At 39.3% G+C, this 25111-nt stretch overlaps 1 protein-coding gene across 3 annotated transcripts in view; it reads right to left on the minus strand.

Annotated features, from left to right (window-relative positions):
• Positions 1–432: 432 nt before the first annotated feature.
• The window catches only part of LOC138611442 (E3 ubiquitin-protein ligase TRIM9), a 63265-nt gene continuing 38586 nt past the window's right edge, over positions 433–25111 (minus strand). The window contains exons 5-12 of one of the 3 annotated variants that reach the window (XM_069684572.1): positions 19903–20013; positions 16203–16356; positions 10117–10277; positions 9590–9728; positions 6260–6384; positions 6043–6167; positions 2075–2237; positions 433–818 (exon numbers count right to left, since the gene is read on the minus strand). In XM_069684572.1, the coding sequence (XP_069540673.1) occupies positions 771–818; positions 2075–2237; positions 6043–6167; positions 6260–6384; positions 9590–9728; positions 10117–10277; positions 16203–16356; positions 19903–20013 (1026 nt within the window). In that variant the 3' untranslated portion in view covers positions 433–770. Of the gene's footprint in view, positions 819–2074; positions 2238–5988; positions 6168–6259; positions 6430–9589; positions 9729–10116; positions 10278–16202; positions 16357–19902; positions 20014–25111 lie in introns of all 3 variants that reach the window. The other 2 variants (XM_069684563.1, XM_069684554.1) reach the window with 2 other exon arrangements.

Raw genomic sequence — 25111 nt, forward strand, 5'->3', positions numbered from 1 at the left:
CAACAGCGCCAAACAATGTTTATGCCGCTTTGTATGAGAGGGAGAGGGAGGAAAAAACGGAGAAGGCAGCGATGTTGAAGCACAACTGTGATAGAAGTGTGCAGAGGAAGATTAGCTGTTCAATATTTCATGAGTGAAACATCCCGCGGTGCCTCTACAACTCCTACAAAACACTCTTCATCTACTTTGTGAGCCGTAAACACACCTGAGAGAGAAACGGGGCAACAATGAATCGTTTCTGCCTCCTTTTGTCGCCTCCAACTTTTTAAAAGTGTCTTGTTTTCTACGAGAATGTATTAGATTGTATCGATTAAAAAATGTTTTCTAGCACAGCATTATTCACTGCACAGTGTGGGAATCTTCATTGATTCTGTCAGAGTGAGACGGTCGATATGTTTCAGGCCTCGAGGAGACATTTCAGGCTCTATTTTCCTTTCTAAAATAACTGGATGGTACGAGCTGGAATGATAACACAAGTGTTCGCATTCTGGAGCTCGCGGAGCAACTCTGCGATATAAAAAAAAGTGTGGCTATCCGCAGTAACTCTCTGTAGTGTCATCAAGCTTCAATCGTTGTATTTATAGCAAATATGAACTCAAATGTATTCTTTTAACTCCAGGGCTTCACGCTGAAGTTTACCCAACACAAAGGGCACCTTGAGAGTGACGGGAGCCGGCTGACGTGACAGGAGAAGGGTCCGTGTGGGAGCCAACTTGCAAATGACATCGTTGGTTCGTATCCCGAGCACGCTCAGAGGGAGGACGGACCTTCTACTGCTTGATATTCTTTGGCACCTCCAGGCCCGACAGTAAGGTGACCTGCACAAACAAACGGAGCAAACACTCAGTGAGATCAGCGCTGATGACTGAGGACAGACTGTCACCAACTAAAGACAGGCTACATAAGAGCCAAGCTGTGGTTTAATTCGAACTTTGACCTCTTGAGTTGACCCCTTTTGACATCACACACATGAATATGTTAGCTGGATTAATCCGAGCTCGATGAAGGCGTCAACTCTCTGGGAGGTAATTAACAACTTTTTACTGCACTATATTTATCTGACAGCCACAGTTAACAGATGAAATAAACAACAATGTAAATATACTTTAAACTGTGATAAATATTTTAAACTCTTTTCTTTGATGTAACCACAGACTGTATAAAAAAGATGGACGACATGACAGCTCCCTAAAAGTGAAGCCACACCCTCTGTATCGCCCCCTGCTGACTGGCTGCAGTATAGGTCATAAAGCCCGCCTCCTCCATGTTAACAGATGGGACATGAGTCAAACTATAAAATCAAAATACACGTCAAATACATTTTTCTCAAACATGGTTTCTGTCATTATAGTTAGTTCTTATCATGCTGATTTATGTCCAAGTGTTCATTTTTCTGACATGTTTAGTTTTAATTAGTTTGATTTGATTGACAGCTCTGTTGACAAATACGGCTCCTGTTCCGGATTAGCAGAGTAGAGGATGAACAGCGAGAGGAGACATAACTGAAACAAGCGCTACAGTCGTTGAAGTTTCCATACCTGTGAACGTTAACCTCAGACCAACACAAGAAGCTGTTCTGCTGTTCAACACGCTGATGTGCGGGATCTTTGCTGTTTTTTTCGGTAAGTTAAGTGTGTGTTGTGGTTAGCGGAAGTGGCTATGGCGGCGCCACCCACTGATCTCTACGGCGCAGCTCTGGTTCCAAATTACGTCACCATCGCAAGATGGCAGCGCCTATCACGGGGGGTATTTTGGCTTCAATTTTGAACAATGAGAGCAGATGGAGACCCGTCGTCCATCTTTATAAACAGTCATTGGTCTGTACATAAAACACCTACCCTTTTTTGCTCCTCTTTAATCGTTATTTCTCAATTTTTTTCATCTGATGTATATAAATAATTTAATTTGAGTGGAAAAAGAGATTATAACACTGCTTTTTGCATCAGTTGTTCTCTTTGACACTACATGTTCTCTGCAGCTGTGGTATCAACAAAAAGACACAGATAAAAAGCACATACAGGCTCACTGAAGACATCTACCATAATCCACCCACACACGCTTGCAGCACACTGACCTGTACGTTTCTGTTGAGGCTGACGGCGGGGACAAAGACCCCGTCCAGGCTCTCGAAGGCGGTGGGTCCGTGCTGCTGCTTGTTGATGTAGAAGGTCAGAGTGTGTTTGCTTAGATCCAGCAGGATGCCCACAGTCGAGCCCTTAGTGATGCCTCCCTCCGCCCTGCACACACACACACATCAACATCACAATTAATCAAACTGGAAAATCAAGACCTTGTAAACATTTCCATGTGGTGTTCTTCATGTGCTACAGGACATATCAGGGACAACATCAGCAGTCATCTCCACGGCTGGGCCTGTCTGCTTTTAAACTGCAGTGTACCAAGGACAGGCTGAACAACACGTTTTCAGATTGGCAGGTTTGAGACGTCACAAACCTAAGGAGCCAATCCCGTTAATGGATGGGGTGATGCTATGCATATCATTATGTGTAACCTATGGCAACCACTTCGGCAATGCTCGAGCCAGCTGTAACCGTCATCGTAAAACTCACTACTGACTACTTACGTTACTACTACTGATTACTACATTTAAAGCCAGCTAACTTTCAGGTAGGTAGGTAATTAAACATATCAGACTCAATTTATAATTTCAAGCAGAGCATTTTATATGTCTTAAAACATGACTGGAGCTGGTCTTTAAAATAAATATATCTTACCTCCACCAGTACCTAACCCCTCTTCCTTTTTCAAAATCATTTTAGCGAGAGCTTTGTCTCTGCAGCCACACGAGCTATAAATAAGTGACCTTATCAGGAGTTAATCCATGGAAATCCATCCCTCCATAACAAAAAAATAGACCATGTGTGGAGACGGGAAACATGAAAACTGAAATCTGAAAATGTAAGCCAACATATAACAAACCCTGTCTCTTCCCACCTGTCTTTGATTCTTCGCCTTGAACTCGTGAAAAAGAAGTTCAACCAAAACTCCACACAAGTGCCATTGTGAGCTTGAAAGTTAAAGCACAAACGCACCGGAGACAGGGTTAGTAAACAGTGAAGATGTTCCGGTGGTTAGGTCTTTATTGTTTCTATTACTCATTCAGTCTGTGTAACAAACTTGGCGCTGACAAATTTGGAACGATGTTCGAGCACTCGGACAGAGACGGCCGGAATTTGTAGCTGAGATGACAAGGAGTCGCAGAAGTTACAGACGGAGCACAGCATCGTGCTGGAAAGGGGGCGGAGATTAACGTGTCAACACGGGTTATGTGTTCCCATCAATGCCGATCGGAGCCGAGGCGATAATTACCCGGGTCTGAATGCCGATTGTAGCCCTTCCCACTAAGCCAAAAAGCCTGGTGTTAGTGTTTTTTTTGACCAGTGTGAAAGCGGCTTTAGTCTTTGTACATGTAATTTTAAACAGCCACTTTCTAACCTTATTCACAAACACATGGTTTCTGATCGAGGGTCAGCACTCTGAGAGAAAGATGAATGAATCAATATGTTGCAAATAACATGAAACAGACAAGAGATAATGAACAACATGAAAGCGGAGCAGTGAATAATCTGCAGGCTGGGTGAACTTGAGGTGGAGGAAGATACATAAATTCAAAGGTTTTGCATATTTCTTTGTAAAGTCTGATTATTCCTGTGAATAAAAGAGATTTTCTTCTAGAATAAATGTTTAATGAGGGTTTGATAGTTCGGCTTTGACACGGAGAGAGATGTTTTGATGTCTTCTTCTGCTGCTCCCTGATGTGTTTGTTAGTCGGTATTGTGTGAACCCCGGAGGTCCCTCTGTCATACTGCGTATGTATCATTCAGCGTGTGTGCGTGTGTGAGGGAGCGATTTAACGCTGAACACACAAGGTTGAGTGCGAGCAGGGAGAGCCACCCTAGGAAGTCTGTCTCCTGCTGTTCTTATTGACACACAGGCGCTCTGAGTAAACAAGTTCAAAGATGAGCACTCATTTTTTTATTTGACATGTTTTAAAAGTTTTAACTAAGTGGCTAATTTATTGATTTTTAAATCATTTATTGCTGCTTTGTTTATCAGTGAAGCCATTCCAACTAATGAGTTGCCAGGTTGTGCAGAACCCAAAGCTAGCGCAAAAACTTCAAACTGTAAACTCGATTAATTATTTCAGTCTTAGTTAGTTAGGAGTAAGGATAGTTTGTTTCATCCTTCACATCCTCTGCAGTTAAAAACAAAAAAATTTTATAGATAGAGGAGAATCTCTGCAAAGAAAGTCTGCATTTATAAATGTTTATACATTTCAAATCAGGGGTTCCCAACCCCCGGTCCACGGACCGGTACCGAGCCGTAGGTTGTTTACTACCAGGCCGCAAAACCCAATAGATTTCTGTGACTTTCCAAACATACGCAGAGTCAGAACCGTCGCATGGCCTGTGTGAAGTGTGCAACCGCACAGGGCCTCGCGCCTCTAAAGACACTTCTAAAGTCGCCCAATTCAGCTGGAAAAAGCGCAGACCACTCAACCCTGGCTTCACATCCCATGAAACTTTGATCATGAAGCCTGATGCCCCTCTAAAGCTCTGTGTTTATCAGTGAAGTATATGAACTATATGAAGCATATGGGCATATGACAGCCAGTGGAGACGAAGTTTATACTTTAACTGTGCGCAGGAATACGGACGGATCGAGACGTTATTGATTCAGGTATGAGCATCAAAACACACACAGGTCTGCGTCATATCTGCTCCTCTCCTAACGGCTGTCTCCTCCCCGCGCGGCATCATAACTCTGATAAACTACAAGTGGATCACCTCCGGCTCATCTCAATCACACGTGTGAAGATGTATTTTATGCTTTTAAAGGGTTTTCATGGAAATACGGGACCGATTACAACGCTGTGAAGTCAGTGGCAGAGCCTGAGAAACACACAGATCACTGCAATGCATGATTATAAACTGCTCACTGCTGGATCACATTATAAATTCAGATAAACTGCTTGGATCAAACTATGAATCATCTGTCTCTCACCCGCCCCGTCCCTCTCGACGGCTCGTCCCGTATTAAAAACTTAGATGCAGTCTCCTCACTGAATAAACACAGACACGATCTGTCTGTATTTCTGTGCCGTGTTTTATGTGCATGCATGTCAATGAGCAGAGCTGATTCCAGAGGATCGGGAAGAATACCTAGAACTTGCCTCAAGATATTGACTTAACCCCGGTCCGTCAAAAATATTATTGCTACTGTCAGGTCCGTGTAGTCAAAAAGGATGGGAACCCCTGTTTTAAATGATTGGATTTACAGGGATTATGATCTGTTAATCAAAGAACTGGAATACAAGATATGTTTATATGCAGACGATGTCTTGCTGACCATCACCATCATCAAATTGATGTCTTGTCTTAAATAATTTAGTTACTATTCACGGTATAAATTAAACTTACATAAAACACAAACCATCTTGTAATTCCTCACCGCAAATAATTACTCAGAAATCATGTAATTTCAAATGGGAAAATAACATCATTAAGTACTTAAGGGTCAAAATACCAAAAGACTTCCAATATTTACACAATAAATTATTCTTTCATCACAAAGGAAATTAAAGCCGATTTGAAAAGATGGGCTTTATTACCACTAAATGAATGGATTTAAATAAAAAATTGTACAACCTAACAATTTAAAAGTTACTCTGAAAAATCCAATAAGTGTTTCTGCTGTTTTTCAAAAGAAATTCAATTCAAGAAGCACAAAATTGAGGTTAGTTTGATCAAATTTAGCCTCTTCCATACAGATAATGCAATACTTAAAAACGTAAATGATGTAAAGGAAATTATTCAGAAGTTAATATTTTAGTGTCTGTTTCATTTTCTTTGTTACAAAATCCTGTCAGTGTTCAATAACCAAAAAATAGCTGTCTTTGAGTTATTTAACGTTGTCATTTAATAACAGATGTTTGTAGCTTCCTAAAACAGTGAACTGTCCACCAACCTGTTGGTGTGGGAGTTGTTGTGCATGAACCAGGAGCGGTTGTTGTCCACGTACATGGCCCACGCCTTGTCGTCTTTCCCCAGCATCATGTCTTTCATGGTGTTGATCCTCGCCACGCCAAACGCGGGGTCCGGGTGGTTGTCGTAGCGATCGATGCAGACCTCCCAGTAGTGGGTGCCCTGGAGATTTAAGTGAAATAAATCAATTACTTGTAACATGTCTCAAAATAATCAATTGAATAGAAAACAGATTCTGATGAATGTGTGTTTACCTTTGAAAAAGCAGCAGTCCCAAGCACCACGCGGTCATCGTAGCTGTTACAGGAGACTGTGTGGTTTTCATTGGTCAGAACTATGTCCCGGTGAGCTGTGCTGGGGTCAAAGGTGAACCAGGCCACTGTAGGAATGAATAGAGTTATTGAGATGTTAGGAATAAGAAAGTCTTGCCAACATTCAGAAGTATTTAGTGACCTGTTGATGTATAAAAGTGTAAAAAGTTAACAAATGTAAAACTTTATCACAATTTTACATTATTACTTTATTTTATTAACTTTGCATCACATTAGTGGTTCTCACAAATCAGTTTTTATCCTCACCTGGGGGCACATTTAGCTGCCACAGTGATAAACCAAACTTTCTTTTTATAACAGGATTAACTCTCTGTTACAATTCAATCTGTTTTTTAATCAAAAGGCCATAACAGCTTCCATATTTTCTATTTGCCTTTAGGAAGAGAAGATGGCATGTATAGTGAGGGAAATTCCACCCTGTAATATCTTATGTGAGCATGCTTCTACTCACATGCTTATGCTTTATGAATAGACGTCAAAATATATCAGCACAACACAGGAAAATGTGTGTGGAGAAGTTTCGATAATAAGAGCATGAGATGCTGTGACGTACGAAAGTATATTTTACAAGTCTCTTTCATATGTTAAAAATGAAAAAAACAAAATGCTAAATAAACTGTACGGTATAATATGTACGGTAATAATGTCTCGATACTGGTTTAGCTAGAAACAAACATTTACATTCAAAGACATTGCAGTTGATTTACATGGTATAAAAATGTACAAACCTTAAAATAAACTAATAAGTAATGTCAGACATGTATTGGAGGTAAAAAACAAAAATGCCATATTTGTCTAATAGATGCAGTGGACAAGAAAATTTAGTTGCATAAAGCAGAAATTTTCTAGAAAGGTGCAACAAATGTTCACAATACAATACATTTGTGAATATACTTAGATACATTCCATCACTGAGATATACAGTTGAACAGTTAATTATACAACAGTTAGTTCAGACCAAGCAATCTGATTGGATAAGAGGCCTTCCATGAGTGGTGATATAAGCTGTGTCTCAATCCAGGGGCTGCAGCCTTTGAAGGCCTGGATGCATTGTGCGCCAATTCAAATGAAATAGCGGACTTTTACGCGACCGAGGAATACACTTTGAAATGTAAAAGTTTTTGGTTTCAACTCAGTCGAATAGCCAGTTTTACACGTTTAAGAAAACGAAAGGGCCCTTGAAACAAATTATTTGTTGCTAGGCGACAGGAGTGCTGTTTGGTGACCCAAGGGTGAACCAGACCGTCTCATTGTCGTTCGGCTTTAACGGTCTACACAGGCTATGAATGGAGCATCCTCCGTGGACCACCTCCTTCGAAGGCTGCAGCCCGTGGATCGGGACACAGCTTGTGTATCATTTCACCTCAGCCAGGTGTTCTGAATACTGTCAATTAACATCACAGCAGGACGTGTGTGTCTACATTAGTCAAGCTGGTACCTCTGAGTCACACAGCAGACTCTCATTTCACTGGTTGATGATAAATTAAAACAAACAGATAAATGTACATGATAAAAACAGCTGATCTGTGGTAACCTGTAGACACAGAGTGCAGGAGAATGTTTGGGTTGCTTAGCAACAAAAGTGCAGTTTCAGTTAAGTTGTGGAACTAGTCGAGTTGGTGGAGACAAAAAAGAATCTGTTGTTGAATATTGCCTGTATTAACAGCTGGTTCCTTCCAGACAGAGTTATGTAATGTAAACCATGTGTAGCAATTTTATTATGAATATGTCTGGCAGGCAGGCAAAGTCTATGTAAGTGTGTCTAGCTACAGGGTAAGTGCACACACACTTATGTACTTGTAAGGACATGCATTCCCTGAACCTTCCCCTAACCCTGACCTGAACCTTAAAACAAAGTCTAAACTCTCAAACATCCCATCAAAGCCAAAATGTCCCCTCTTTCCAAAAATGTCCTCAACCCGTAGGTCTTAAACTCACATTGGTCCCCACAAAGATAGATATACAAGTATACACACACACACAAACATCTGGGACACATTTAGTATCCAAGCCTGAGGACAGACACACTTTATCTTTGAGCTACCACCTCATGCTGCATCATTGAGTAAGTGGTGACACATCAATATTTACATACAGAGAATTACACCATAAAATCTACAAATTGTGCATCAAATCAGGGTTTGTCTTGCAGTGTGTTTTACATGTCATGCCAACAGGAGAAACATCCCATAATTTCCCTCCCCATGTGACTGAATGAAGCCGCAATGCTTGAGGAAAGAGAGCGAGAAGGGAAAGGCGATGGAGGGTAAGACAGAGAAAGAAAGAAAGAAAGAAAGAAAGGGAGTAGGCAGAATGAAAAATGACACAAAAAGAAAGAGAGGGCACTTAGGGATGAACGGTTATCAGCCAGAAAACAGACTAATGCCCATTGTCACTGCAGCTGTGTCAGAGTGTGTGAGCGTGTCTGTGGGGAAACTCTTCTTCTTCCTATAGCTGCAGATGTAGTCATTGTCTCTTCCTCCATTTTTCTTCCCTTTCTCTGACCCCATTCTTTTCTAGGGTTCTCCTTTCCTATTCCCAATTTTCCTCTACTTTGTTTATCTGTTCTGTTGCTTTTTAAATATTCTTTTTGTATTCTTTATACTTTCCACTTCCTTTCTTTTATTCCTTGTCCACTCCTTTCCCCTTCTTTCCTGTCCCCTTAATTTCCCTTCCTTGCTTCTCCGCTCATCTTCTTTCCTTTCTCTTCCCTCCCTTACTTTTCTTGCCCTTGCTCTCTTCTACTTTCAGTCTATTTCTTTTTCTTTGTTTGCTATTCTTTCCTCTATTTCCCTTTCTTCATTGACTCAGTTTTTTTATGTAATCTCTTTTCTTTCTCTTTCTCCTCAATGTCTCCCTCATTTCCTTTTACATTTTCCTTGTCCTTAACAATTGTCCTCTTCCTTCCATTTCCCTCCTTTCTTCTTTTCTATAATTTGACTGCCTGTCTTTTCTACAATTCCCCTCTCTTTTCATCCTTCTTCTGTCTTTACCCTAAAAAGCCTCCTCACTTGTCTTCTAAAAAGCCTCTCTAATGTATTTTACATGGTATACTTCAAAGTATGTCATGACTCCACTTTTTATTGCCATAATAAACAAAAACAAATCCAAGGTAAAAATAAAACAATTAGATCAAAGGAAATTATTCTAAATCTGACAGGCAGTGTCTTATTAAAGCCACTCAGTGTCAATACAGCCAGCTGGAGGCAAAGCACACATACGAACACACACACACAAACTCATACTACGTACCATCTGAGGTCTTCAGCACCACAGTCTTGCTGTACGGCCCCACTCCAACGGCATTGTAGGCTTTCACCCTGGCATTGTAGGAGCTGTTAAAATGGAGGCCATCCACCGTACACACTGTCTCCTTCCCCACATATACCTCCTTGGGGCACACACACACACACACATTATCGTCGCATCATTACAAATGCAGATTAAGTGCAAACACTTGTATGTTTGCTCCTTACACACTTAAAGACGCACACACAGACTCAAGTATTAGTGGAGACAGAGGGATGAGAGCTGAACACACGCACTTAAAATGCATGTTTACTGAAGACACAAATAATTAACTGTACACATATTACCCACACACACTACCATCTGGCTTCAGTTAGAGACGAGCAGTGTATGGATTATTAATAAAAAAATATAAAAGGAATACTAGCCCCAGAGGAGACATTATATTCTGGATTATTAGCAAAAGGCCTTGTACTGTTTTACACACAGTACTTATTCTGACTCAGTGTGTGTTTTTGTGTGCCACCGACCCTGTACTGCCCTCCGTTGCCGTCGTCCAGCTCCAAGATGTAGCCCTCAATGGGGCTGCTAGGGGGTGCAGTTACCCTCCAGGCCAATGTGGCGCTGTTGTTCCTGGTGCAGCACTTCTCCAGCTGCAGCAGAGGTGCCGCCGGCACAGCGGGTCCAGACTCTACTGCTGGGAAGAAATAGGTGGATGAGACATAAGTTAAGCTTATAATTGGGGGATGGGGAGGTTGGAGGAGAAGGAGATGAAAGGGTGGACGAAAGGAGGACAAACAGGGTGATGTCGTCAGCTGGCTGGTTGCCTTTAAACCAACTGGGGGGGGGGGGGGAGAAAGAGTAGCTTTAATGCGGATCTAGTGGGAAATACAAAAAGAGGTGAATGAATCCCAGGTTCATTTACAGGGCAACAGCTGGGAATCAGTGGAGGCTTTAAGTAGGCCATGTGATGACATTATACCCCTATGGAGGCAGCAGTGCTAGTAGTGCATAGGGTTAGACGGATATCAGCTTTGAAGAGTAGTGGATTTTTGTAACCGGAGCTTCCTGCTTGGATTATTTCTTGCCAATAATTCCCCTCAAATTTATGTTCTTTTAAATGTAGGAAAACCTCTAATACGATGGATACAAACCCAATTGAAAGTATGACTGATTAAAGAGCTTTGGATTTAATAAAAGCTTAAGTCGGGGCAGGATTTTCGGCTGGTTAACAAAGTTATGAAAGAGAGAAACATAGGTTTATTGTAATAAAAAAAGACATATCTGTCTAACCCTTTTAGTAAAACTTGGGCTAATAAACCACACTCCAAAAGGAGCTGAAACAAACATACAAACATACAACAAAAACAGGGTCAAAATGAGCACTGAACACACAAGTGGAGATCTCAGGGTTGTGAAATCTGCTTTATATAATGTCTTTATTTGTTATCTGATCTTTCTAGACCAAAATAAAAGTAATGAAGAGACAGAGGAAAGGCAGCAGTCAGGATAGAGGGAACAACCTAGTAGGATTAGTACATTACACATTTACGTTTAACAATTTTAACATTTAAATTCTAAGCATTTGTAGCCAAAGTAGTTCTTTGATTCGTGTACAACCTCAAGATAATGATAGTATAACATGTATTCTTTCAAATTTTTAACAACCTTTTTATATATTTAAAGAAGATAAACTCATATTTGTGTTCAGCACAAGGTAAGACAAGCTAACACAATTATTTCCATTTGAAGTCAAAGAACCAAAGACTAGGATTGGAAGCAGAGAAGTACTTCAGCCAACAAATTTCAATATATATTTGTAGATTTTTGGAAACTTTGTCTTCCAGTGAAGGCAGAACTAATCTGTAGAGCTGCCATTCATTGGAGAGGACCTGGAAAAACAGTAACCATGCAGAGGAAGGAGACCAGATATAGATAGACGCTGTGGGACAAAAAGACCAGTGAGTTTCCAACCAGATGGGCCGTGAGGGCTGAGGGACGAGGAAGGAGTGACGAATAAACTTGGGGAAGGTAACATAAGGTTTACAGTGTAAAGTCTCTGAAATACCTCCTGGGCTCTCTGCCTCCATGTCAGTGTCATCACTGTCTGCTGCCTGCATTTGTTTCAATAACGGAATCTCCTGTACATCTGGAAATATGATGTTGGTTTGGATGTTTTAATACAAAGAGCATATGGACAGAAGATGGCGTGTAAAGCAGGTGGAACTGACAGTGAGACCAGTAGAGAAGATTGATTGCATTAGAAACATAAGAGCTCCATGTTCAGAAGGTGATAGTGTTCTTTATCAAGTATATGACCAGTAAGTCACAAAAGTCATGCTTTATGTACTAACCCTACAAATTAGTTATCTTCTTAACAGTGGTCAAAAAAGTCTTCAGGTGTCGTTAAGATAAGAAATGCCATTTTTTAACCATATAATGTTGATTTGTTTGTCATAGTAGTAAATTTGTACGCGTTTCATATCACAAAATCCAATAATTACAAGTTATTTTGAAATATCATGTAAATATTTTATCAACGTAAAATATAGTATCATCTGCATATTGACGAATATTTGATAAAAGACTAGTAAATGCTGCAACTATTGAGAGATTTAACTGTACAAACATCAAGGTTTGGGATTAAATAAGATTCATAGAACTTAAGCAACATTTTCTTGAAGTCGTAATTTTACAAGATGGTTCTTTTCTTAAGTAATGGCCGTCCTTCCTGCATTTTACTAACAATCTTTATTGCGGAAATACAAGGTGATTAACCTCTAATCTAACTCTCAGAGTCAGAACAAAGAGATTAAATGACAAGTTGTTACCTTAGTCATTATTTTTTGCAAACACACTATACGACAAGAAATTAAAACTTTCTACTGAGGTTTGCATCAATAACATGGACACATGAAAAACACAATTTGTTTATTACAATTCCTTCAAACACATCATTTCCAGGTAAAAAAAAAACCTACCAAAAGTCCCGAATCTGGTTTCCCACTGTTTGGAGTAAGATCTTTTTTTTAAACTGTTTTGTAACGTTATGTTAAATTATCAGGGTTTAGCTTGCACTAAAGACACTGAGGCCAATTTGTGAGTAGTTTTATGGGAGGGTTTTTAGTATTTTTAGGAACAATTTCAATCCTATTCAGTAAGCCTTTGTAAGGTGCTATCACACCTGCCACTCATTAGATTTGGTGAGGGAATCATCTCTGTGCAGGGTCAGGTGTGTGTATCTGATTGCCCCTGATTAAAACCAGGTGAGGGAAGCCTACATATATCCTTGGGTTCCAGTGATCTGTGTTGACTCATTACCTCACCTTCAGAGGTAGTGAGAGGTTCTCTGTGTTTTTTTTTGTTGTGTTGGGGTGTGTGAGTCTGCAGAAGCACCACAAGAACCTGTCTGCGTTACTGCTCACCATTTCTAGCTTCTCTTAGTGTGTAGTTTGTTGGTGCTTGGTAGGTCTTTTCTAAACCCAGCCTTTTGTGTTTCTCTTTTAGGGCTTGCCTGGTGGCCATTGTGTTTTGGTTTTGTAGAGTTTCCTTGTGCTCCTAGAGAGTTTAGTTTCGAGTCAGCTGCTCGGCAGCGGCAGTTTGAGCTTACCTAAACCTGATTTAGTGAAAGGACGTGTTGTTTTTTAGCTTGCCATTATTTTGGTATTTCCCCTCTCCCATCCCAACTTTAAAGCACCCTGCGTCCCACTCCCCGTCATCCGGACAGCCTTAACACGACTTTATGCCAAGAAACTAAAAAAGCAAATTACTTTTTGGCCTTCATGTTGAGAAACAAAGGGTTAATGCTTTATTTTAAGGGTCATTTCCTAATAATTGATTCAAACATTTTCTTGAAATAAATAAGTTATCAGTTACTGGGGTGGGACAAAATATCGATATTGCAATATATCATCACCCTGACTGGTGTGATACAATTATCGCATCACTGCCGCCAAATATATCGATATTTCAATTTAAAAAAATAAAGCACACTAAACACATCTCCCTGCCAATTTGAGTCACTGCATCAAAAATCTTAATCCTGCACTTCACCTCTTCAGGAGCATTTTGTATTCTTCAGTTAATCAGATATCGTGATGTATCATTATATAATTGTCTTGCAAAACATCAATTATCATAGAATCACTGTATTGTTATATTATCATGATAATGTGCCACGTATCGTATATCGTATCGTGAGTTACCCTGCGATTCCCACCCATCAGTTACTAATTACATGAGAAAAAACAAACATCTAATGCTTTTGTGTTGACCAAAGTAACTTGAGTTTTAAATTTACAGAGGACATCAAGACTTTCTTAAAAACATGTTATCCAGAAGAACTCATTCAGTTCAGACCACAGGCCACTGGTAATGATAGCAAATTATTAAAAGCAGCTTGTGAATGAGAACACCTCCGACACTGTGTCGCTGCTCAGGAAGTCAAATACTTAAATTCAAAGGCATGAAATCAAACAGTCTATTTTTAAACTTCATCGCTTAGTTCTCAGTGATGAGTGGGATGCGTCGGTGGGGAAATGCACGGATTGGTTTCATGTCACCGCCCTTAAAGAACAAAGCTCCGGGACAACCAAAGTCTCTATACCATTCAAAGTCTGTTCGGATTCTCTTGCCTCGAGCTTAAATTAGAGAAATCCTCCTTCAACTACAACTCCACCAGGGTCATGACCTGCAGATATGGCTCACATTCTTTATTTACATGCCTGAAAACTTGAGATCTTTGGTTGAAAAGAACATGATGTCCCTGGAGATAAAAAAAAAAGAAGTCTTTTAAGTCTAACAGCTTACTTGAGGTGGCTCCCAAGAGGAACCCATATACCCATTATGAGAGCATAATCCCGTTTCCATGTGCATATTATTAACTACAGCACACTGAACTGATCTTAATTATGTAATGATTATATTACATTATGCTTCAATGGATTTGTAATGGATCACAATGCATTTACTGAATTACACCTCATTAAGCAAACAAAATATTGCATGAAATGTAACGTCTTAATATTAAGTGTTTTAATGAGGTTGAATCCACATCTGCTACCTGATCTTTACTGCCTCAGTGGAGCAGTATCAAGATGAAATATGCATAGTGCTGATTACATATGAATGTACATTAACAGTACATCTGGGTAATCTCTTAGAGTACAGCGGTATGAATGTTAAGTACAGTGTGTTTACTCATACATGCCAACCGGTTTCTGGGTAGCAACAGCCAATGAATAACTAATCAGTTGAGCACATTATTGTACAACTTAAAGAAACCTCAGCAGGAAAGAGCAGTAGAAGCAAAATGTTTATTGGCTATTAAATTTATCATCAAGGGAAATTTAGCTTTGTTTTAGGGAGAGGGTGTTTGTGTATGTTAATTTATTTATAGAGCCCATTTAAAAGGGCAGTCCACTGAGTTTGGAGTTCAGTTTACTCATCGGGAAGAGCTCCAGGCAGCCCGTAAAAACAACTTTTAAAAAGGAGTAAGCGTGTTAAAGTTTGACGTATTGATTGGGCTTTGAGACTTCTAAGTTCTGACAGAACTTGTGTTACAAACTGGGAGCATGGAGTTTGACATTATTTGATGTAATTGATTTGAAATAGCTTCAGTTAACGTCATATTTTGTTTTACAGAAAGAAATCATGATGGGATTTTGTATAAGAATACAAACAAACCAACTTTTTCATAGTTTTTTGGGATATATTGTTAAATAGGTGAACAGAATGCCCAGGGATGTGATCTAAATGTGTCAAGAATACATTGTTTGATTTTTTGATTAACTAATTTGACTGTATAGGAATTGTTTTTATTTAAATGTCCCTGCCAACATTTGTTGACCCTGCCACTCTGACTTAAAGCCAGTTCAGATCAATGATTTGCAACGAGACTGGATGCAACTGCCAAAAGAATCCCTTGACGTCAACATTCTAAAACTGGGCCGTTCACATCAAAGCAACGCAGCGCAATGCAGCTGACCGTCTCCATAGCAACGACGCACTGACATACCCCACTACTTATGCGTTAATACTATAACGTTAATTAATACTATAACGTTAGTATTAGGCCTAGTTTAAATGAATTAACTAGCTGGATTTCTGTTATCGTTATCGTAAAAAGAAATGGATGACAGTGACAGTGACCAGTGACACGCTCAAAATGTTAGCTGTAACATTGACTAATTAACGGCAAAGATGCAGAGTTAGGAAAGAGAGGATCTGGAGGTGTCTTTGGCTACTGCAGCACCAGAGAAAGGGTGCCTACGCCAAATTATGCTGTTTCCTGATTGGCTGAAGTAAAATAGGTACATTATTCTGTTCTAAAACTGCATTTGGAGACTAACCAGTCCACACCGCTGCAATTTTCTCTGCAAAATTCTGAAACTGTTTTGTTGCGTTGCCAATCATTGATCTGAACTAGGCTTTAAGTTGCCAACAGACCCAAGCTGTGTCCCAATCCAACTAATGTAAATCAAAGCACTTTTTTTGAGGAATTAAAATATAATTTGCTAATGAAAAAGATTGAATAGATAAATTACATTTTATAGTTGACAGTTGTAAAATGGGTCCTATATTTAAAAGTGTGCAAGTGTGTGCTCCTCCGGTTTACCTTTGCCCTGGCAGAAGTCCAGCTGCAGGATGGTCTGAAGCAGCGAGTCGGTGTTGAGGTTGAGGTCAAACTCGGGGCCTACTTTTGGCTCCAGGGCCCCTTTTACCCACTGGTCCTGAGATGATATGACCCGCTTTATCAGAGCATCTGAGATCTACACACAAACACACACACACATGGACAAGTTAGCATGAGACATAGTCAAACACCAGAATTAAGAGCATCCAGTCAATATCGACATGTAAATACGTCTACTGTGATGCCCTCCCTGCATGCAGATCGGCATCTTTGTTCTGGGATCTCCTTCATTAGCCTGGCTTCATTATGTTGTGTCTGACATGTGAAATGAGGCTCGCATTAGTGCAGTTCAAATATTTAAAGATAACAATTAGACTCCTCGCTGGTGGTAGCTTTTCTGCCTCGGGATGAAAGAAAGGCTAAATGAATACATTACACTAAACTGCACTCAGCCGCAAAATATGTGATAGCTTCTTTTAAGGCAAAACATGAGCAGAGGATTTAGAGACTCATCCTCCAGCATTAAAACGTAAATTGCTTCATTTAGCCTCCTTTGCCCACTTCAGATTGGTTGCATTGAACGTCCCTGAACTTGAATTTATCCCCAATATCCACCTTTTGATTCCTTAAAAGCCTTCAGTTATGATTTAGGCTTTTGCAACCATTAAGAACCCCGTAATCAATACATTATGAAATATTCAGATGAAATAGAGGCAAGGGTGAGTGTGTGTGTGTGTGTGTGTGTGTGTGTGTGTGTGTCCCTCCCTCAGGAGTGACTTTGATCTCTATTTCATCTCTCCCTTCCACCTCACTCTATCTCTCTCCTGCTATCTCTCTCCAGGAAGAGAAATGATTCATAACCAGAAGCAGAGACTCTAGAGTTTCATGTCCTGTAATTCAGTGGAAATTGAAACAGCTGTACGTGTAGCTCAGAGGTCGGAGAGGTTAAAAAGACGACATGCTCTTCATGTGTTTGATTCTGTCGGAAATAGGTATTCTTTTTTTGATATAATTGATGTTCTTTTTGACATTTTGATATTAGAATATTACCGTAAAATCCATAATATAAGTCACACCGTAATATAAGTCGCAGTCTGTTTTGGGGGGTATCATAGAGGGGAAAAGAGGTTTTATATAGCTATTTATTAATTAACAAGACTAGGTCAAAACCTAGCATGTGACTGACCGCATCAGGTCAATGTGTGCTTTTGTGGGCAATGAGTTACAAGGACTGTCCTTATGAGGCCGATGACAACATGTTTGAAAGCAGGTAAGGACAGCAGACGAGCAGCGGAGGAGCAGCCCCACTCAGTCAGTCAGCCAGTCACATACAAACCCATGTGCAGGGCTGACCCAGGCAGTCAGCCAAAAAGTGTATACAAGTTATTTCAATATATTTTCATTTGAAAGACATTCAAAACACACAAATTACATCCTACCATCTGTTTTCACCATCTCGAGTTTGCAATCCTGCTAGCTACTGGTGCGGTAGCGATCAGCCTACGGTAACGTTGATTGTTGTGAGGTGCTGCACTGGGGATCATGGCGGCGCCTGTCGGTAACGGCGCACATCCTTGATGAAGCGTTAGCTAGCTTATAGCTCCGTCATCTGGTAAAATACCATAACACAATAAACTACCTCTCTCTGCTTTTATACTGGTATATTGGTCGCACTGGTACAAAGGACGCAGCCCACTTTATAGATGAGAAAAAATGTATTAAATGTGCATCTAGTTCACCGAATTTTACGGTAATCGTAGAAAAAATCAACCAATATCCCCCCCTTTACTTTTCACCTTATTAAAATCCAATATGTAGCAAAGTATTGCCTTATTAATCATTCTTAGCGCTACAAACTGGACATTTGATAAAGATGACAAAATATGCAAATCACCATAAACCATATTTATATGAGCTATGTATGATTGAATATACACTCACCGGCCACTCCATCAGGTACACCTGAAAAGTCTAAAGTAATCCAATACACCAGCTCAGCCATAACATCTGCTTTAATGTTGCGTGTAATGTACAGGCTTTATTCTAAGCTGTCATAGAGGTGTTAATTCAATGATATTTCAGCATCAAGTTGGTGCGGCTGTACTGAGCTGCATTACATTCAGAGGTGTTTCTAATACTCTGGCCCCCTCATGTATAAGGAGGACAAAAAATTAGAGACACATCTCAATATAATTGACTTCAGTACAATACCACCTTTAACTACGACCTCAGTAATAAACATAATTGAATTTACACACTTCAGACTCTCAACAAAACAAAGGTCAGAAAACTTCATAACAGCAGAATCCATGGCAGTGCTGTTGTATTGAACTGCATTAGACTGTACAGGTGTATCTAATGAAGTGGCCGGTGAGTGTATATGAATATACTGTATATTCATTTTGTTCGCGAAACATTAATCTAAAGACGGTACGTAACAAATAAACTACAAATGAAGAAAACATTACTTATTTTTCATAACAGGAAAACATTCAACATTTCCAGGTTTTATACTGAGAGTATAAAATTAAATACAATGGAAAAGGTTGTTTTTTTTGCCAGGGGTTAGACCCCAGAGAGCTAATAAAACTCTAATAAATGAATAAAATGAAATCAAAATAGACTTATGTTGGGTTTCAAATGGGAAATGCTAAATACATGTTCCTGTTAACACAGATCAGAAGGCAATGTACACAATAATCCACTATTTAACCAAAGCTGGGGTCACTGAGACACCTAACAAGTTACTCAAACAAATATTTTTTTTGAGCTGTTAAAGAGGGCTTGGGGTCAAGGACCCAAACAGAGCATAAGGGTTAAATCTATCCCGTTTTGTTCTTCAGCTTTCTTCCAAGCAGGTGCACAAGTCACATATGACCTTTATGACCTTACATGACCAGATCAATAACTATTGATTAGGTACTGAGCATCTGAGCCTGGGATAGCTAAACCTGCCTGGTCAATTAAAAATAGATCAGTTGCATTATTAGTAAAACAAATCACATGCATCCTGTGTTGGTGTGTGCGTGTGTGTGTGTGTGTGTGTGTGTGTTCCTGCTCCGACTGTGGAGTGTGTTTTTAGCTGTGCTGGCTTCACAAACATCAGAGGCTCCCCGGAAAGCTCATTTCTCCTTATGAGCTCAAAGGAATTACGTTTTTAGGCATCCTCTTTCCTTTTAACTTTTACATTTACATTTCTGGTTGTAAATACTTCAGAAAAAGTCATTTTTTTTATGTACAGTAAAACCCCTGTGTAAGAACTCTGAAACTTTAGTTTAAAGCTGTTTTTTCATGACGTTCAGCAATTTCCCAGAAGAGACTAAAACCAAGAATTAATTCATTAATTTTGCCACAGCCTGATATCACGTATGCCCCTGTTCCACAGAACTCCAAACCAATTATTGTTTCATATGATTTTTAATTCGTAATGAAGCTAAAAGCTCAAACCAGGGTTGTTTTTTTTTACTTTCTTGAGTAAGTAGAGGCAGGTTTTATACTTAAGAGAGCCTGTAACTTTTATACCCACAAGCATACAACACTTAAAAACTAGATTTTTTAATTAATGTGCAGTTAACAAGTTTTCCTTTATCTAGTTTCTATGTGCATACTGGCATTCGAGACATGTAGACACCATAAGGGCAGCCTAAATCTTAAACATAAACACACACAGTGGGTCAAATACCTGCAGGAATCCACTCGGATCGTTCTCTTTGAGGACCTCCAGACAGAACTCCATCATGCCGGTGGTCTGACGTAGCTTCATGGTACAGTGGGTGATCTGGTCACGCACCACCTGAAGAAGACACAGAGCAGAGGAGTTTATTGTTACAAGTAACAGTATTAAGCATTCCTTCTTTAATGTTTGCTTTTAAAACCTTTAAAATTAATTATTATAATGATGTACCCTGATTACATTTTTTCATGTCAAATAAAAGTGCTGAGAGAGTAGGGCATGATAAGTCTAGCCATGATCTACAACAAGATAAAACAAGATAACTCAAGAAAAGACATGTATTAAGTCAAGATAAAATAAGATAACTTAAAATAAATCACAATATGAAGTTTACTCAAGAGAAGTCAAGATTAGACTAAACAAGATAAGTTAAGGAAAGTCAAGATAAGACACAAAACCTCAAGATAATTCAAGATAAAACAATACGATGAACTAGGATAACATAAGTCAGAATATATCAAGATAAAACAAGATAAGTTTAGGAAAGTCAAGATAAGATAATAAGTCAAGATAAGATCGTAACAGTCAAGATAGTATGCAACAATTCAAGATAAGACAACGTAATAAGTCAAGGTAAAATAATATAACTTAAAATAAATTGCGATAAAAATAGTCAAGACAAGGTGACTCAAGAGAAGTCAGGGTGAGAAGATACAAGACAAGTTTTGCAAGTCAAGATAAGATAATATAAGTCAAGATAGTATACAACAACTCAAGATAAGTCAAGATATATCAAGGTAAAACAAGATAACTCAAGATAAGACGATGTCAAGTCGACACACTTGGTGTGCAGTGTTAAATTCACTGATATTCACTGATTTCAGAGAAACTATGAAGTCACTCAGAAATCCAAGGACTGAAACCAAACACACATGTTTGATAAGATAGGTAAAGGGCCTCTCCCATACATCAGCTCTGTGCAGCACTTCAAGAAAATACAGACAGTATTGTTAATAATCCAGACTGAAATATTTTCATTCATTTTGTCAAGTGAACTAAAATCTGCAGGGTCTTTGCCAGCACTTACAAGCTGGAAAAAAGGATTAAATTTTCTCACAGCACCACCTCCTGCTGTTCGATAATCAGCCAATAGAGTTAATATCACATCAACTGTCTCTTCTGCTGCCTGCACTCCACTTTAACAGGATTCCCCACCCACACCGCAAGCATGACCGGATGGAGCAGGGCCAACAAAAATAAGTAACCATTTCCAAAGAGTAGGCAGAGGCAAAAGAAAACTCTGAATGCAGGCAAAAAGACTCAAACTATTTGGACAGCTCGATAGATGATCTGGTCATGTGTAGGTGGAACTGGGCTGCTGCGTAAGCCAGGCCACAAACAAGGAAGGAAAGAGAGACCGTTCAATGTGCTCACACATATAAACAGGCTTTGAATAGCATGGAGAGCACAGGAAAAAAGCCTCCACGGAACTACACCACTTTTCCACTTGTCCTTTTTGCTTTGGAAAGTTCCTAACTGAGTGAAATGACACGGAAGGATCTAAGTGGCAGCCATGATCAGAGCCAGTTGAATTCTCTGAATGTGACGGAAAAGAGCTCCAATGCTTCCTTTCATATCTCCTTTAGCATAAGAAACACTGGGACATCCTTTCCCAAAAAGACATGAAATAACTGATGCTTGTGGCAGCAACATTTACCTTTGGCTGAAAACACAGGAAACAAAACGATAATTTAACAATTCCTTTCATACAATCATACCAATTAGGATTTATGTTAATAAAAACAGGTAGAAAGGAGACAAAAATTCTTAACTATTTTGTTTCCCTGGTAGCCTTAATTCCTTTATATTCCTCTACTGAGGCTTGTTAGTGCCTTATATTTCTAGCTTAGTCCACCAGTCAGTTTAGAACTGAAGAAGCCTTTGGGATGAGAGGTGAAACGTCTTCAAGAACTTCAACCAAGTGCAGTTGCCTTTTGGATTAAGCTTAGAATAAATGGCAAAAGTTTGTCTACTTACATAGCCTGCATCGAACTATAGTTAGCACATACAGGGCGAGGAATCTAAGAAGCACGTTTAATAGTCCAGCTTCAGAACATTGTAGTTTCATGGTAGCAAAACCACACAGGTAGTAAAACCACATGGATTTTGCATTTAACTTTATTCTGGCAATTAAATTTTATTCTGGCATTTATATTTAATGATACAACAGTTAGTTCTGACCAAGTAATCTGATTGGATAAGAGGCATTCCATGAGTGGCGATATAGAAAACGACTTCAGCCAGGTGTTCTGAATACTGTTAACGTTACAGCAGACTGTGTATGTCTACAGTGATCAAGCTGGTACCTCTGAATCACACAGCAGCCTCTTATTTCACTGGTTGATGATACATTAAAACAAACAGATAAATGTACATGATGAAATCAGCTGATCTGTGGTAACCTGTAGACACAGAGTGCAGGAGAATTTTTTAGGTTGCTTGGCAACAACAGTCCAGTTTCAGTTAAGTTGTGGAACTAGTTGAGCAAAAAACAATCTGTTGATTATTACTGTTGACTACTATTTGCCGCTCGTGTTGTATAAAATCAACTGCGGCCTGTGACCGAATCACAGCCGTGATGATTTTCACTCCCTTTCATGAGAGAGTGCATAAATCACCATAAATCCACTTCTGAGCATTTAACCTTTATCTTTATCTTTTATTGTATATATTATGCACACATTTGACATTTTTTCTTACTTCTATTTTATGCCATATATTTCTCTATGCTTTCTCTGTGTCAGAGCAACTGTAACGCCAAAATTTCCTCCCAGGGATTAATCAAGTATTTCTGATTCAGATTCAGATTTTCTTAGCAATGCGGACGCCTTTTCCTAGTTATTAGTTATGAATTCTGTTTTCTGTGACAGCATGATGTTTCTCATCAAGGTCAAGGAAAAAACATAGATTGTATTTTTCGGACTATTTGACCACAGCCTAGTGGTGAATTTAGGAATCGGGAGCAGGTGTGCAAACGGATGTAAATCAGGTGATTAATACTGACTGGAACAACATGTGAGTTGGGGTCTGGCAGGCCCAATAGACAGGGGGGAATAGTGCAAAATTTAAAAACTGGCTGACAGTATGACTGCTTGTTTCCATGTGTAAAATCCTACAGCATTCCAGAGGCTTTGTTTTAACACGTGAAGCACTGATGGAAAAGGTTGAAAAGAGAGAGAGATCAAAGTTTAACCGAATACAAACAGAAACCAGATAAATGAAGTCTTGTTACCCTTTGTCAATGTCTCACATGTGCAGACACCACATGCTATCTGCTGGCTGAACTCCGAGCAGGAGGGAAATGAGATTTGGATGGCTGTCACAACCAGTCGTTGGAGGCTAATTTAAAGTCAGTGAACTGTCACAGCCTTATAAGCCTTTATTTTAACATTTTGTTGTACCTGCACCACACACTTTCAGGAAAAGAATGATACATGTATAACATGTGCTTTTCTTGGATGTTGCTGTACATGTGAATTACATCAACTTCTCAAAGGTTAAGCAAAAGATTAGACAGAAAACGTTTTGTGATGTTGGTGAATCAAAGATAATTAATTACCCAGCTTACCAAATGGCCACCTAAATGAATCGGGGAGTTAATTAGATGGAGTCTCGCTAATTATTCCCCTCGTTTCTTTGATGGTTAATGAGATCACAGTTAATTATTCACCTGTCAACTGCTGTTTAAAGTAAAATATGAAGGGCGTAAAGACAATCAAAACAATCTAGTGTACGAGTGTGTGTGTATGTGTGTTCTGACTTAGCTTACTTTTGGGGACACATGGCGGCGTGGTAATTGTGGACAGTTTGTCCAAATGGGGACACAAGCCAAAATTATTAAAACTTATGAAATATATTACGTAAGACCCCCTGAATACTTGTTTGTAGAAATTAGCTTTATATTCATCAAGTTATGCATCTCACATTTCTATATTATTATTATTTAGTGTTTTCCTTTTATGACTTACTTTTCTCTTTTCTCTTTTAATGGGAAGCATTTTATAATGTCTAGTACAGAAAGGTGCTATTTTAATTAACTTCACTGAGTATATAGTTTATTTATGTAATTATTCATTCATTTGCTTTAATAGCTTAAAAATAACAACATTAAATTAAAATGATGTTGATTGCTGATCTGTGAGCGCCCGGCCTTTGGAATTTAGTTTGTTGAATAATGTGTCCGGTCTGAATCAAACGACCAATCAGGGTTAGCTTTCCACGTAACCAGCCAATCACAGCGACTCTGTACAAACTAAAACATTCCATTTTCTACGTGACTTGCGTCAGCATTTCCATTGGAAAGTTCATGTTGCTTACTGCCTCTTGAAATTAGTAAAGCCGTTTTTAAACTAGTTATTTTTTCTTTACTTGTTTCTTTTACGTCTTTTGTTGTTGTTTGTGTATGAAAAGTTTGGTTTGTCTTGAGTCTTGTTCCAAGATTAATGATAAGGACCATTAAAGAATCACGGGTCAAGAAAAGGTAATTCAAGGTAAACGTTTAAAGAAGTCTTTTAGGCGCCGTATGTCACCCTAACACTACCCAGAAGATGCAATTCACCTATGGCAAAATACACATCAAATTATTTACCGAGAGAAAATCAGCTTTTCAATTCAGCTTGGCAGAGTCCTGCTCTTATCTCCTGTGTAAACAACGTGAAGTGTGAAGCGTGAAGCCTCAGTAAATCTCAAGATTTATTTCGATTTCCCCTCCGTCCCGCTGAGACGTGCAGTCAGCTCCCCTCCCACACACTCCTGCAGGCCAGAGACGCTGTTTCAATATGTTCCACATGCATTTGCAATGAATTTGAGGGTACAAATATATAAACATGCTAATGCAAGCCCAGATTTGAGGAACCAGACAGGATGCTAACGTGGCTGTCAGCCTCTTCACCACAGTCTGACCCACAGTCTAGTTCAGGTTAAGCAATAGTGTAGGTTGATTCTGTCTGTACGTGGGCATGGTGTAGCACAGAAAACCGTCATGTAGGGCTTTAGATACAGCATGAAGAAGGGTGGAAAATAAATTACAAACAGGAATTTGTCAACAGAAATGTGCAGTGTGACTGTTAATAAGTAAGTATTAAAGGTGACCTTGTGGTTTGCACTAGTGTGAAACAGCGGCGCAAAACTGGCAGGTTTGTATGGAGTCATAGGAGTG

Source organism: Semicossyphus pulcher, unplaced genomic scaffold, assembly GCF_022749685.1.
Source record: "Semicossyphus pulcher isolate SPU_LCO1_2020_fin unplaced genomic scaffold, fSemPul1.0.p SCAF_11, whole genome shotgun sequence".
In the NCBI taxonomy this organism is placed as follows: Eukaryota; Metazoa; Chordata; class Actinopteri; order Labriformes; family Labridae; genus Semicossyphus; species Semicossyphus pulcher.